This window comes from Eptatretus burgeri, chromosome 10 (assembly GCF_056783735.1).
Source record: "Eptatretus burgeri isolate ZD-2024b chromosome 10, Ebu_testis_v1, whole genome shotgun sequence".
NCBI lineage: Eukaryota > Metazoa > Chordata > Myxini > Myxiniformes > Myxinidae > Eptatretus > Eptatretus burgeri.
In genome coordinates, this window is record NC_140970.1 from 95,113,193 (window position 1) to 95,128,457 (window position 15,265).

At 48.1% G+C, this 15,265-nt stretch overlaps 1 protein-coding gene across 5 annotated transcripts in view; it reads left to right on the forward strand.

Annotated features, from left to right (window-relative positions):
- Positions 1-7,743, forward strand: part of IARS1 (isoleucyl-tRNA synthetase 1) — a 260,077-nt gene extending 252,334 nt beyond the window's left edge. For 4 of the 5 annotated variants that reach the window (XM_085899498.1, XM_085899496.1, XM_085899497.1 and 1 more), the window contains 2 exons: positions 6,207-6,359; positions 6,847-7,743. In XM_085899498.1, coding sequence (XP_085755624.1) covers positions 6,207-6,359; positions 6,847-6,911 — 218 coding nt within the window. In that variant the 3' untranslated portion in view covers positions 6,912-7,743. The remainder of the gene's footprint in view (positions 1-6,206; positions 6,360-6,846) is intronic. The other variant, XM_085899495.1, reaches the window with a different exon arrangement.
- The last annotated feature ends 7,522 nt before the right edge of the window (positions 7,744-15,265 follow it).

A 15,265-nucleotide genomic window follows, 5' to 3' on the forward strand; every position in this document is an offset into this window, starting at 1 on the left:
GTCCTTTCTGAGAGACATCGTGAGTGTGGGAGATTTGTGAGGATTGAAAGATATAAAATCCAAGTGCTTGACCAGCTTGTGATTTTTGTCAAGGTCTGAAGAGAGGAATGAGGTTGCAGCCTACCTGTCTGAATAATGTGGGATGTTCACCTTCCATTAGACAAATTTTGGCTTAAAAACGGACACAAATCAGGATGAGATTTCGAAAGGCAAACAAAAGTGTGCATCGAAATGCATACACAACTTGAATTTTAATTGACACAAATGGCACAATCCAAACGTCTTCACGAGTTTGGTGAGTGGGTAGTCCCTTTAAAAGGACCATGCTGAGTTCAGAGGCATGGGTTTTACATCCCTGTTGTGGCTGGATTATGTTCATTTGGCACATGTGCAGGATAGGATTCTTCAAGCTGTGTTTGGTTCTCATACCTGTAGAAAGATGCTTATGATTTACAATCCACTTTTAAACAACTGCATACGTAGGAGTCACTGCATCACTGTGCAAATTGGATGGTTTGAGTTTTAATTTATGCACAAGTGTAGGATACTTGAAGAATGAAGTGACATGGCAGAGAAAGCAAAGCACAGCATTAATGGTAGAGTAATGGGATATCACATGGCCAAATCAGAAGGTAAGCAGACAGGAGAGAGACGAAGAAAGGAAACTTGGTAACCTGCAAAAAGATTAGGAATAGGTCGGGAAGGGTTGACAAATATAGCCAAAATTTCAGGAAAGGATGGAAGACATCCTGATGTGGTGGTGTACTGCCAATTTGAATCCCTGGAGAGAGCGGTGGGATTGAACAGATGAAAGAAAGTTCCACAAGTGGGAAAAGAGTGGAACAAAGGAGTGGAGGTGAGCATTGAGCCTAAATTTTGTGAATTTCACAAGGACGGGTTCACTGAAAAATCGAGTCTGGCTGGCAGGGACTGTTTAGTCCTGAGGGGTGGTGGAGCGGAGAAGTGGAGGGATGAAAGAGCAGAGGGTTAGAACACTTGAGGAGAGGTCGTAGAAAAAATGAAACATTATGTGCATGTTGTGTGTGTGTGCAGGCTATAACTTCTTCCCCTTTTTTTGTTTCCCATTTGAGCTCTTGTCATCAAATCAGAGAATAGTATTCCATTGAGCTATTTACAAAGGCTTTGTCTGCTATCACAAGTACAGTTTCAACATGGAAGGATTTGGCATTTTCGAAGTGTTAGAAGATTATCTGATCCTTTTCCAGGTCAACAGAGAAGGGGAAATCACAATTAGTCCAGCAGATATGTGAAAAAAATGTGCCTTTAGTGATACAAGCATGAAATTTGGCACACTGCTAGGGCAGTATCTTACAAAGATTTTTGGATATAGGGACATTCCAGATTCTTCCCAGAGCCAAAATGGCGGCCATTTTACAAAATAGCCGATTTTGTGTTGTACAAGGAGGATACATGTGGATACAACTATATTGAAGAAGCATACCAGTGGTTTTATTTAACTAAATATAGATTCTAGCAAATAAGAAATAGCAAATAAAGGTGACAAAGCGTGAATAAACCATTTAATTGGTCATTTTTTGGTGCATTTTTGCACTTTTGGACGGTTTTCTACAACAAACTCTTCAAAAAACTGTTATCAAGCACCATGGAATGACTGTTGTTCATTTAACACTCTTGATCTCAGAGGAAGTGCTTCTGTTTGATCCTAACATCAACTTACAGAGTCAAAATTATACAGTGGAATCTCTAGATCCAGGTAACAGAGTCTACTATGATGCATGGATACATGTGTACATGTTACATAATTATCATCTGTGATATCTCTTGTCCCAGTTCTACTCTCTTGTACACTCCCCACCACAGTGACATAGAGCTGTGCACTGGAGTGCAGCCTTGACACACTTGCACTGTCCTCTGCATCCCTTTTTGCAGCCACACCTTAATAGTTGCCGACATGCCTCAGTTGCCTCTGGGACGGTTGTCCAGTATATGTCCCAGCCATTATCGGTGTGAACCCACCCCCAGTCACTGGGCGATCGGAGCTCTGGTGTGGACACCATCATCTGGCCCCAACAGTAGCCGGCTTGGTAGGTAGCTCTCTTGATGTGCTGTTTCAGGGCTTCACGAGTTGGTGGGAGAGCATCTATTGATCTGCCATTCTGGGTGAACAGATGCTTGCGACACTCATTGACATGTTCCTGGCTACTGGTGCGATCCTAGAGCACAACAACAAAACGCTCCAGTGCATCCATGTGGTCATCTACGGCTGAAGGAGTTGGCGTGGCAGCCAAGGCACAGAATGCTGCAGTGACATCAGTGACCTCATCACAGGCTTTCCAGGTTTCCCATGCTTTTTTCTTCCCCCTGCCTCCGAAGCTTGAAACGGTGTCGCATCCAGTGAGGGCATGGAAGAATGGCAAACCTCGACACTTGTTAGGTCCCAGTGCCACAGACATCTCGTGAGCTGCCAAGAACCTGAAGTTCTTTCCTGTGCCAAAAGCAACCCAGAGCTCATCAATGTCCAGACGTCCAGCTGCTGTCACCGCAAGGACCACGACATCAGTGTCTACTGTACAGATCGACACTTTGCTGTATCCCTGCCTCACAGCGTCTTCAGCATGGAATAGCATTCTTGTGTCAGCCTCTTCTTGGCTACAAGGGGCAAGACCAGCAACATCTCGGGCCTGCGTACAAACCACATCTTTGTGGTGGGTGCTGATGACTTGTTTGTCTGTGTCTGTTGTTGCTACTCTGGTGGCTAGGAAGTCAAACAACTCCATCTTGTTCTCATCTGTGCAAAGAAAGGTCTGCCAGTTTCCAGGAATGGAACTAGATGGCTCGACTCGTCTCCTGATGCCTTTGCCTCGCTTTTTCCTAGTGTCTGCCTTCAAGCTGTCTGTGAGGTATTCATCCCAGACAATATCCATCCTGCTCGTATGCTGCAGCTGAGATGTGATGTATGGCAAGAATACTTCTGATGCATACTCATTGAAGGTCTTTGCTGTGCCAGGTGGCAGCATACCGATGATCGCTGCACCATCAAGGATGATGACTTCAACTGCTGGACTAGCAGCAGCAGCAGCATTCTCCTGTGGAGGGACCAGATCTTCTAAGCAGCCAACCAGATCAGACTTTGTTCCAAGTCTCATCTTGCCCATGTGTGACGGTGCAGGGGGACATGCTTGGTTCTCATGTGCGAAGAACTCATCAAGATCTCCATCACGTATCTGGGACGCAATGAACAACCTGGAGAACAGGGAGCAGTCGTTCTTCAGGGATGAAAACTGCAGCTGTGCTCTTGACTTCTCTCTGACTGGAGGTCGGCTGAAGAGAGGGAGGTTGTTTCTCTTGATTGGGTCGGTGATGGGCTTTGTCTGGTTGATAAGTCTCTCATGGACATAGGAGTCATGCGGTTCTTGTCCCAGCTTCTCGATCTGGCGTACAGTATTGATAACTGCTGGGTCTGCCAGGTCTCTGCTGTCTCGCACCAGGAGATCCTTGCTGTCATCACAAAATGGGTTGCCCATCTCCCCCATGACTTGAGTGAGTGAACGCACATCTCTAGCAAAGGCTACCTGTGTGTGCTTGGTCTGCTCGTGGTGTTTGTGAACAGCCTTCTTGGTCTCTGATGTGGCTTGGAACTCAGCGATCACTCTGGCCATCTCTGGACCAGACACCATCCAGCGGCGTAATGCAGCGGGATTCTCTGTCAGGCCTACAGCTCCTCCATCACCCTTAACTAATGCGTTATTCTGCTCGTGGGCTCGTGGGAAATATTCATGGAGTCTAAGTTCCTTTCACCAAATTTGATTTTTGATCTATTTATATTTCCAGAAACAATATTCAGGTAACATTCACATGCATGATCATATTGCAGAGCTCTTGTTCCAGCCATGCATTATTGCGATGGTAAACTGTTATCTGTGTCCCTCATAGACCACCGTAGATGCATTTTTTTTGTCAAATATGAAGTAGATAATGAAGCATGTGCATACGAATTGATAATAATCATATTATACTCACTACATTGTGTTTTGCACCAAGCACATATGACTTGGCTGACCTTGCAGGCAGAATTTGTTATTCGTGGCAGCCATTTTTTAAAATGGCCACCATTTTTACCCGAGGGGTAATCTGGAATGTCCCTATATCCAAAATGTTTCCTAAGGGTATGCTATAACTGTGTACCAAATTTCATGCTTGTATCATCAAATGCACAAAACTACCAGAATATTTCACATATCTGCCGGACTAAATGGCGTGCTTGTCAATGGGATGTAAAATTGTCTGGTATATTGTGGAGTCATTGGTGAAAAGAATGTGAAGATGTTACAGAAGATCTGGCAGGTCATTAATATGCACAAGGAACAAGATCAGGCCCAGGGTGCTTCCTTGAGGCACTTCAGCCTTTTACTACGAGAGGTGATTTGAGGATTCGGTTGAGAGCAATGTGCTCATTGCGAGAGTGGAAGAAGTCGTCAAACTAGAAAAAAAATGGTGGTTTAGTAGACTGTTCAATGCCTAAGTTATATTCAGAAACACAGCCCTGACTTTATTTAGAATGAGGGCCTCCATCCTTGTTGAGAGAGAAGCAGCAGCATGTCCAAAGTTGTGTCCTGGACAGACTCAAATAATGGTCAGAGATCAGGACATTTGTGGAGGGGGTAGAGGGGCAAGGACTTTTGACAACTGCTGTGATCGATGAATTCCATAAGTTTGCTAATAATTGTAAGTTGAGACTGGCCTGTAGTTCAAAGGATCTATTTTGCACCCTTGTATATTTGGACTAATGATGGTGATGTTTCAAGCATATGCAATACAACTTAAGGTCAAAGACAGCTGGCAGAGGATGAGCCAATGTTGTACTGTATTTGAGAACATGTGGACCCATCGCTGAGGCAGTCATGGATTGCCAGAATTTTTTCTGCACTGGCAGAGACAAGTGGTACATTTTACTATATTATCAGAGGCATGAGCACTGATTTGTCATCTCCAAGCTATGGCTGTCTGAGCAATCTGATGTGGTTCGAGCCACTTTGGCCATGAGTCTCATCTCGGACCTCAGAATTGCATGATGATGTACTTATGGCCAGCGATTGTGTGTGCTTTCTCCACTTTGTTCATCTTGCTGGAATTAGGCCGCATTCCACTTGTAGCATCTTTGCATTGATTCTTCTACAGTTGGGCTTAAAGTTGGCTGCCAACGAGGGTCAACCAGTTGAACACTATCAGGCCTGCTCCTTGATGTGCTCCTGGTGTTTCTCACTTGGCAAAACCAAGCTCCTCTTGCATTGAGAAAAAAAAACAACAAAGAGATTGCTTCAAAGTCATGAGCAGGGCAAAAGGCCTGGTTGAAGCTGTCCTTTGTGTTTCTTGAATGTCCTCTATTGTGTTCAATATTTAAGCATAACACTCTGCTCAGAGAATGAATGTCAGGGCCTAAGCTGATGGGTATAACAAGCTGCACTGGAGTAAAGTTTATAAGCTGGTTACTTTGGTAATGGTCCCCAGGAACTGCATTGTGATGATCCTTCGCCGACATCACGTGTAAATACCAGAATGTGCAAATAATAAGCTCAGCCGCCCTGTCATACTTGTGCGTAATTGTGAATATTTCTAATGGGAATTTTTAACAAAGTGCTTTAGTTTTTGAAATCTTGGAATTCCTTTCACCTGTGAACCATACACGTCCATAGATTGTAAAGTTAGATTGTATAAATTAAAATTGGTTATCACTGCGAAGAGGTAAAATCGCTCAGCCATTCTTGTAATATGGTGTGGTGAAAGGTCATTCAAACTGTAAATTCAAACAGTAACCTGGTCTTGGCTTGGGATCCTAGGGTCCTAAGTTCAAGCCCCATTGGCACTGAATTAACACCAGGGGGTTGACTCAGCCGGTCATCCTTCCGAGGTCGGTGAAATGAGTACCAGTGTAGCAGCCAAAAGGCTGCACACGAAGGGAAGGAGTATCGACGGATTTATTAAAAATCTGGTGTTGGTGTGGTGCAGGCTTGATGGGCCGAATGGCCTCCTGTGCATAAAAATTCCTTGTAAGAACTAATGGGTAATAACATGTGATAGCTGAGAATGTCAACTCGACTTGAGGGTTCCATGTGAACTGCAATTCGCATTAATCGTACTTTCATCTTTAACTTTTATTCTTTGTATAATGTGCTGAGTCAACGTTCCACTGCTCTTTGCCCATATCTTTCTAACCCTCCCCAAAGAAGGCTGCCATGGAAACGAAGGGACCGTCCTACTGAAGAACGCTTTTGATCAGAAGTTGCTGGGCATCACACGTCTGCTACACGAGACGGCCAGGGTATTTGGTCTGCGTGGACGTAACTTGCGCCTCTTCCTGGATAGCACAAAAACTGAAGGTGTGCCTGGAAATGCACTCGCCAATCACGTGAATGTGACGCAGTCCTCCTGGTTAATGCCTTTTGATTGCAGCTATTGTTAATTGTGAACATGACTTTGTGACTTATTTTCAGCAACAGGTACTTATCGAGTTTGAGATAGAGTTGCTTAACGAGGTTTCTTAAAATATTTATGCCACGACATGCGCTCACAGCCAACCAGTTAACCCTTACTCACTGTTCATATAGTGATGCTTTTGGTCGATTGAAATTGCTTCCAAGTTAATGCATAAAGCATATACGTACAACAGTGACAGTTCTTGAGATTCACGTTTGATTGTCGGCAAAAGAATAGTTGCAGTGAGTTGCAGAAAACATTTATTTTTCCCCAAGATTAACAAGTTCAACATTGTTGGGAGTGTTCAGCAATCAAGCTGGTGCTTACAAAGTACTTGCAATGTAGTGCATATGTCGACAGGTGTGTTTGTGTGTGCTTCCTGTGTTGCAGAGCTTACTGAACCGATGATACAGAGTTCTCTCAATGGAAAAACCCTTTATTTGGCTGTGGTGTAACCAGTTGGGAAATGCTTGCTGGGATGAACTGCAGAGCACTGTGTTGCTGTGGGTTTTGATGGAAGATAACTTATTTCCGCTGATATTTTTATCCGGAAAAAGAAGAAGACTTAAAATGGAAGGCAAAGTATCACTTCATTGTTGTCACCTCTTTGGAGGAAGCAATGAAAAGTTCACATAAAGATGGCTGGACTTTTTGTTTTTCCTGACAAACTTTGCTACATATTTGGTATTGGTTTCTCTCTCTTTCACTTTATGGTACAGTATTCATATTTACTAAACAAACCTTTGTCTGATATAGGAGCTCGCGCGATTGCACACCGTAACACAATCTTTGTTCCTGGGTAGTCAGTGTTATCTCCTAATTGCTTATGCCTCTAAATATAGAAAACTATCTGCACAATAGTTGTACAAGTAAGTCTTCAGAACAGTGGGTGGGTGCGACAAGAACAGAGGAAAGCTGGAAGTCATCTTGCAGTGCGGAACAGAACTGCAGTTAGGTCCAGTGTGACACAAAATGGTGACTTGTTTACAACTGCAGCTAAAGAGTTTTGCCGTTGAAAGCAACAATATGTTTGCTGAACTAGAAGCAATATTCTTTGAAGATTTGTTGTGAACAAGTTCACTTTATGGCCACCTTTTCAGTTATGCACTTCCTCAAAATGATCGGATCTCATGACCCACTGCGCTGTGACTCAAGTGCTCGTCAATCGAGTGGCACAATCGAATCGTCACTTCCATGAGAGTTTGTGTCTTGTGTGTAAATTCTCTGTGCAGTCGAGGAATTTTCTGCACGGCGCCCATCTTGTCCCAAATAAAGCTCTGAAACATTCTTGCCCCAAAGTGACTATTCATCTCGGCGAATAGCAACACTGTCTTCTTTTTCACAATCAATGGGTCGATTACCTTCAGTAGTCATTTTCAAAAATGCACTGAAGTTTGCTTATTTCGTTTTTACACGATTCTCTTAACTGTGTGACACGATATACAGGTGCAAACAATCATGGCCTATCAATCTGCTATGAAAAAGAAAACCACCATTCTATGAGTAACCCTTAACAAAAATTATTTTTAAAATGGCATTGACATTCCTGTTACCTCCACCACCGAAGGTGAAGGAGGATATGTTTTCACCCCTTTCTGTCTGTTTGTGTTTACAGGATATCTCAAAAAAGTTGTGAACGGATCTTGATGAAATTTTGTGGACAGGTTGGGTGTGTGACAAAGACAAACTGATGAGATTTTGGTGAAGATCCAGATCCGGATCCAACTACTAGAATTTTTCAAGTGATTCTTCACCATTGAGAGATCGTGCTATATATCGTTTTAACCTGATCTCTCAAAAAGTTATGGATGGATACGGATGAAACTTGGTGGACACGTTGGGTGTGTGACCACGACAAATTGATTCGATTTTGGTGAAGATCTGAATCCGGATCTGACTACTGGTATTTTTAAAGTGATTCTTCACCATTGAGATTTTGGGCCAAACAATGATATAGAGCACGATATCTCAAAAATTTATTGGGCCAGATATGTTCTCGTGGATCAGGCATTACAGTGCGGAGGTATGCGCTCCACCGAGTGCCCTTCAAGTTTATAATGGGTTCCTTAATTTTGTCTGCAATAATCTGTTCTTTAATCGTTTTTTCTATCCAACTCTGCTTGCAGTTTTGCAGATAAAAAACAAACAATCACAGTCATGATGTTGTAGTCAGCATGGGATATAGGGAATTCTCCAAACCATCCCCTCACCCCTTCAGTTTTTTTCCTTGTAAACAAATACTTTTAAATAGCCAGCCTAATGGCTGAGTTTGCACAGGTTCATGTTCAGAAGTGTCTGAAAAGTTCATCAGTAGTAGAGAGGGAAAGTTCATGCTTGACCAAAAAGCAGGCCACTCCACCTAAAGGCAGGAATGTTCAAGTTGACCACATGTCAGTGACATTTGCCTACTTTTTTGCAAAACACACCTTGGGAAATCAAAACATCCACCAAGCATAAATGCTATCAGATGAACCCCTCAGCTAAATGTCCCATCCCATTTAACCAGCCTCGATGATGTAATGGTTGGAGCATCTGCTCGGAGTCCAGTAGGTTGGTTGGTGGTTCAAACCCGGCCAAGTCATACCAAAGACTTTTAAAATATCATGTGCTGCTTCATTGCTCAGCATTTAAAAGGTTAAGAGCATGGACAGTCCCCATAGGTTGGAGAAGAGGCAGGCAGCCATGGGGAAGAGGAATTCTTTCTTAAGAAATGCCTGCCGAGTGCAATGAGAAAAGTAACGCCATTTGTTCTGATGTCGCTGGTACCCAGAGTGCTCCGGGAAGTGACTGGCACTTCCCTCAAGCTCAGTGGCTGCGTTTATCTCATCTAACAATCATGTGGTGCGTGTATTCGTCTGCTTGTCCATGTGTGCATGTGGCAGCTCCACTACGAGCCTTAGATCATGCAAAAGAAACACTTTTCTGCACCGCCCAGACCGTGAATACTAGGGTGGCAGTTTATAGTTGGGTTGATAGAAAAGACAAGGAAGCTATCTCAGCACCATCCTATCAGATCCCCCCATCCACAAAGGAATATACTAGTACCAGTGACAAAGCACAAAGGTAACTCCTATTCAGGTCAGGTATGGGAGCATGTGCCAGAACAGCGCGTCGCTGTATCCACTTTCCGCCGGTACTCCAGGGGCCTCCGTCTGGCCATCCCCCAGGCAGATGCCAGGCCCATCCCCATCTCCTTGAGATGATGGTCAACCTGCTGCAACCATGAGGCACGTGGTCGGCCCACTGGCCGTCTCCACTCATGAGACTCCCTCGCTGAGAGAATCTGGTGAGCAGGATCAGCGTCAGGAAAACGAGCCACATGTCCATACAGCCGCAACTGACGCTCACGGACTATGCAGGTAACAAATCTCATCCGAGTCTCTCTCAGCAACCGCTCGTTGGACACAAAATCCGACTGGCGATAGCCAAGGATTCTCCGAAGAGCTCTGGCACCAAAGGAATTAAGTCTCCGTCTCAGATCCTTGGTCAGAGTCCAAGTCTCGCACCCATAGAGCAAGACTGGAAGTACCAAGGACCTGAAGACTCGGACTTTCGTCCTCCCGCACAGGTACCGGCAGCGCCACACCCCATGATCCAGTGAATCCATGACTCCCCAGGCCCGACCCAGACGTCTATTGACCTCTGACTCGCAGCCAGCAGAGACATGAATATCACTGCCAAGGTAAGTGAATCTCTCCACGACCTCAACATCCTCACCACAAACAGACACAGACAGGACAGCAGCATCCAAGATGTCACCGAAAGCCTGGATCTTAGTTTTGACCCAAGAAACCCGTAATCCCAACGGCTCCGACTCCTCATTCAGCACCTCGAGGGCCCCCAAGAGGATATCTAAAGTCTACGCAAAGATGACTGCATCATCTGCAAAATCAAGGTCCGAGATCTTGACATTGCCAAACGATGCACCGCAACTTGATCTCTCCGACATCCTCCCTAAAATCCAGTCCATACAAGTGCTGAAAAGTGTGGGGGCAAGTACACATCCCTGACGAACTCCAGTAACAACTGCAAATAAGTCAGAGATGGTACCACCACACTTCACAGCACTCTCAGTACCAGAGTAGAGTTCAGACATCAGATCGATCAGTTTTGGTGGCACCCCACGAAGACCAAGAATCCTCCAGAGGACATCCCGATTCACTGAATCGAACGCTTTACAGAGATCAACATAGGCTGCAAGCAGCCCCTGCCGAAACTCTCGTCTGCGTTCGATGAGGACACGAAGTGCAAGGATACGGTCAATCGTTGACCTCTTTGGTGTAAAGCCTGACTGCTCTGGACGCTGGTGCTCAAGCAGATGGTGGCGAACCCTATCAAGAATTATCCGAGCAAAGACCTTGCCCGGCACTGAGAGCAGCGTCACCCCTCGGTAGTTGTTGCAGTCTTGGCGATCACCCTTCCCTTTCCAGAGAGGGACAACAAGGCCCCTCTTCCAGTCAGTTGGGATGATGCCTGTGTTCCAGGCAGAGCACAAAACTGCATGCAATGACACGAGTGCAGCATTTCCACCAGCCTTGAGAAGTTCAGCATGGATGCCACAGATCCCTGGAGCTTTGCCCCGTTTCAACTGGTTCACCGCAGCCCGTGTTTCCACAATGCGCGCGAAAATACGCTCTCTCGAAGCGGGTCGCGACCAGGTGAGTCCGGTGTCACCGAACGACGTAGGACGTTGCATGATGCTGGGGCGTGCATGTCGAGTTTGGGGGGGGGGGTAGAGATTTTGGGGTCTCTTGGCCTAATACAGGCCCCCAGTATGATTGTTCCCGAGTCTATGCAGAATGCGAGCGGGATGGCATGGGGGAGTACACGGGACGGTGCGGGGCGTGCACCGACCCAGACGGGGGTGACAAATTCCCCGGGCGAATGAATGGCTCAGGCTCTGCGGGGTAGGACACCGCCGGAGTCCGTGGGGTTTGTTCCCTCCATTTGTCCCTCAGGGACTGGTGAGTGGGGTTCGGAACCTGGGAGGCCAGACGGTGCCGCTGGCTCTGTACGACGGAAAGACCGACCTGAGGGTGTATATGGCCCAATTTGACCACGTGGCCAGGGGTAATGGCTGGAGCGTGGATGAGAGTGGGATCCACCTTGTGGCTGCGCGGCGTGGCGGCCGAGGTCCTGACCACGATGCCCCCGAGAGGGACAACGTTGGCAGGCCTCCGTTCGCCCCCAAATAACCGGTTTGGAGTGGAACAGCAGAGCGAGCTTGCTAAAGCTCAGCTCAGTGGGCGTAACGACAGCCCCATGAAAAGATGGGGGATTTGGCATACGACATTCGCCACGCAGTGGGGATCGCACATGCAAACATGGCGTCGCGCTACCAGGAAGACCTTGCCCTGGACTATTTTATCCAGGCTCTTGCGGGCACTGACACTGGGGCCCTGCTGACCACATTTCGCCCGGAGAACCTCCAGAAGGCGGTCGACGCTGCCGCCCGATGGGAGGCAGCAAAGTGGCCGGCTCGATGAGCCGAGCGACATGCGTTGGCTGTCCGGTCGGTGGGCCACGTGGACAACTGTACGCCGGGAGCTGGGGTTGGTCTTGGCTCCCGAGTGGAGCTGGAGGGAATGGTCTGGGACATGGTGGACCGCCGGTTAGCAGGGTCTGAGCCATGTCAGGCGGCTCACGGGCGGACGTATGGTGGGCCATTGGCAGATACCTCAATTCGGAGTGAGAGGGGGTATAATTTGGATTACCGGAGGCATGCACCTTACCCGGTGAGGTGTTTTAACTGTGGCCAGGTGGGCCACCTGCAGCGGCGGTGTAGGGCCCCGTGCAGGGAAAGGCCCTGCCCCCCCGGACCACCAACTCTGCCCCGTGCAGACCGGAATAGCCAAACCCCAACACCATCCCCCCGCCAGTCCCAGGGAAACTAAGGAGTGCCGAACATATAGGGCCGTGTTAGGCAGACCCAGAGAGGGAAGAGCCCACAGAGCTGTGACAGGTCATCTATTGTGGCCAAATTGGCACTGGTAGTTTGACAATTCGGTGCAAAATTGCCGGTCTAGGGGTAGAGGCCGTTGTGGACACAGGAGCGAGCGCCACGATCATCAGCCCTGTGGTCCTTAATTCGAGTGTGGACGGGTGGGATGAGATCCACCATCTGCAAAATCATAGCTTGCAGCTTGCTACCGGGGCAACGGCTCCCATCATAGGGTGTGGTTTTGTGACCCTTAAATTGGGCACAGTTAAAAGAAAAATAGAGGTTTGGGTGGCGGAGGTGTGTGACCCATGTCTAATAGGGTGGATGTGCTGACCACCGGTGGTTGCAAGATCGACTTAGGCCGAGGAGTCATGCAGCTGGGTGGTGAGGAATTGCCGTTGGGGGGGGGGGGCATGAGCACGGATGGGAGGGTGGAGCTGGAGTCTCCCGACTCCGTGGTCATTCCCCCGGGTGCCAAGGCAGTAATCCCGGCCCGGTGGTGGGCACACCCAACCTGGCAGGGCTCCTGCGGCCTGGCCGAACTACTGGCGGGGCAATCGACCCCGGGTTTAGTCGTGGGCCGCACCCTGGTAAATACTGATGGCCTATCGTGCCCGTCAGGGTAATAAATGTCAGCACGGAACCACGCACTATTGAACGGGGCATGAAGGTGGCAGATTTCACCCCAGTGGTGCAAGTCGCAGAGCTGAGGGACGATAACGTCGAGCCGGACCGGCCCCGAATGGAGTCTCCAGAGCCTGTTAGGAATTGGCCCGATCCCATTTGTGAGATGGTAAATCGGAGTAGTGTACATTTGGAGGATGCCCAGCGGGAGGCCTTACACAAACTGGTCGACCGACACATATAAATCTCCTTGTCACCCGAGGATATTGGACGTACGGGCCTGGTGAAACATCAGATCCACACCGATGGGTCCCGGCCTGTCCGTCAGCCCGCTCGACGGCTCCCTTGGAGCAAGAGTGAGGAATCTTACGAACAGGTAGAAAAGATGCTCAATGCAGGTGTCATTGAGCCCTCGGGGAGTCCTTGGATGTCACCGGTTGTATTGGTAAAAAAAGAAGGATGGGACTACGCGTTTCTGCGTGGACTATCGCCAACTTAACAACGTGACACTCAAAGACTCCTATCCCCTGCCTAGAATTGACGATACTCTCGATGCCGTTTCAGGCTCCAAATGGTTCTCAACTTTCGATCTCAAGAGTGGGTATTGGCAGGTGGAGATGGACAAGACGGGGAAGGAGAAAACGGCATTTTCCACAGGGAAGGGACTGTATCAGTTCACTGTGATGCCGTTCGGTTTGTGCAATGCCCCCGCCACCTTTGAGAGATTGATGGAGTGTGTGCTGGGCGGCATGCCATGGCAATCGTGCCTGGTGTACCTGGATGACGTCCTGGTACACTCCAAAACATTTTCCCAGGCAATAGCTAATTTGGACCAGGTGTTTGGGCACCTCAGGCAGGCAGGGTTGAAGTTGAGCCCGGGGAAATGCACTTTGTTCGTAAAGGAAGTGGCCTTTCTCGGACACGTGATAGGCCGCGATGGGGTAAAAACCGACCAAGGTAAAATTACAGCAGTGGAGGGGTGGCCCGTACCCCATAACGTCAAACAGGTCCAGGGGTTCTTGGGTCTCTGCTCCTACGACCGGAGCTTTGTGGCAAAATTTGCAGACATCGCTCACCTCCTTCACCGGCTTACAGAGAAGGGGTCTAGATTTAATTGGACAGGGGAATGCCATCAGGCCTTCCTCAAATTGAAGGGGTGTTTGACATCCGCACCCGTTTTAGCGTACCCCACCGATGACGGGATGTATACCCTGGACACGAATGCAAGCCAGGAAGGATTGGGTGCAGTCTTGTCTCAGACACAGGGGGCGTGGAAAGAGTGATCCCGTATTACAGTCAGGCCATGACTCGGCCCGAACGAAATTATTGTGTCACCCGCAAGGAACTATTGGCCATGCTGTCTGCAGTGAGCCATTTCCACCTGTACTTGTACGGGAGGAAATTTTTGGCGAACTGACCATTTCTCCTTGCAATGGCTCTTACGGTTCAAGGAACCAGAGGGCCAAATTGCAAGGTGATTGGAGAAGTTGCAGCAGTACGATTTTAATGTGGCCCATAGAGCCAGTAAGGCTCATGGGAATGCCGATGCGCTCTCTCGACGCCCCTGTCTGGGAGAAAACTGTAAGTATTGCACGAGGCATGAGGAGAGGGACCAATTGGCAGACACCTCGCAGAAGCTCCGAGCCCGGGTAGTCGGCCCGATTTTGCCACTACCGCAGGTGAGGAATTTGGCGATTTGGCGTGGAGCACGGCCCAGCAGGAAGACCCCGTGATAGGGCCCGTGTACGAGTGGGTCCGAGTCAACAAGAGACCCAGTGGGGAGGAGGTCACCCCATTCAGAGTGTGAACAAAGGTGTACTGGGCTCAGTGGAAGACCCTAGAAAGGAGGGACAACATCTTATATCGCAAATGGGTGGAGATTCCCTCAGAGAGAACTTCTTTGCTGGTGATAGTCCCAGATCAACTTAAGACCAAAATTTTGAAACAGGTGCACGGTACCTGCGCCGGCGGCCATTTGGGCAGGACCAAAACAACATCGGGTCTGCCGGCGGTTTTATTGGGTCAACATGGGGCGCGATGTACAGGACTGGTGTCGAGCATGTGACGCCTGTACTGCTAAAAAGGGATCGGCACGGATGATGAGGGATTTGTTTCAACAACATCAGGTTGGGGCCCCCCTTGAGCGAGTGGCCATGGACATTTTGGGACCACTGCCCCCCCACTCGCCAAGGTAATCGATACATCCTCGTAATTATGGACTACTTCACTAAATGGCCAGAGGCC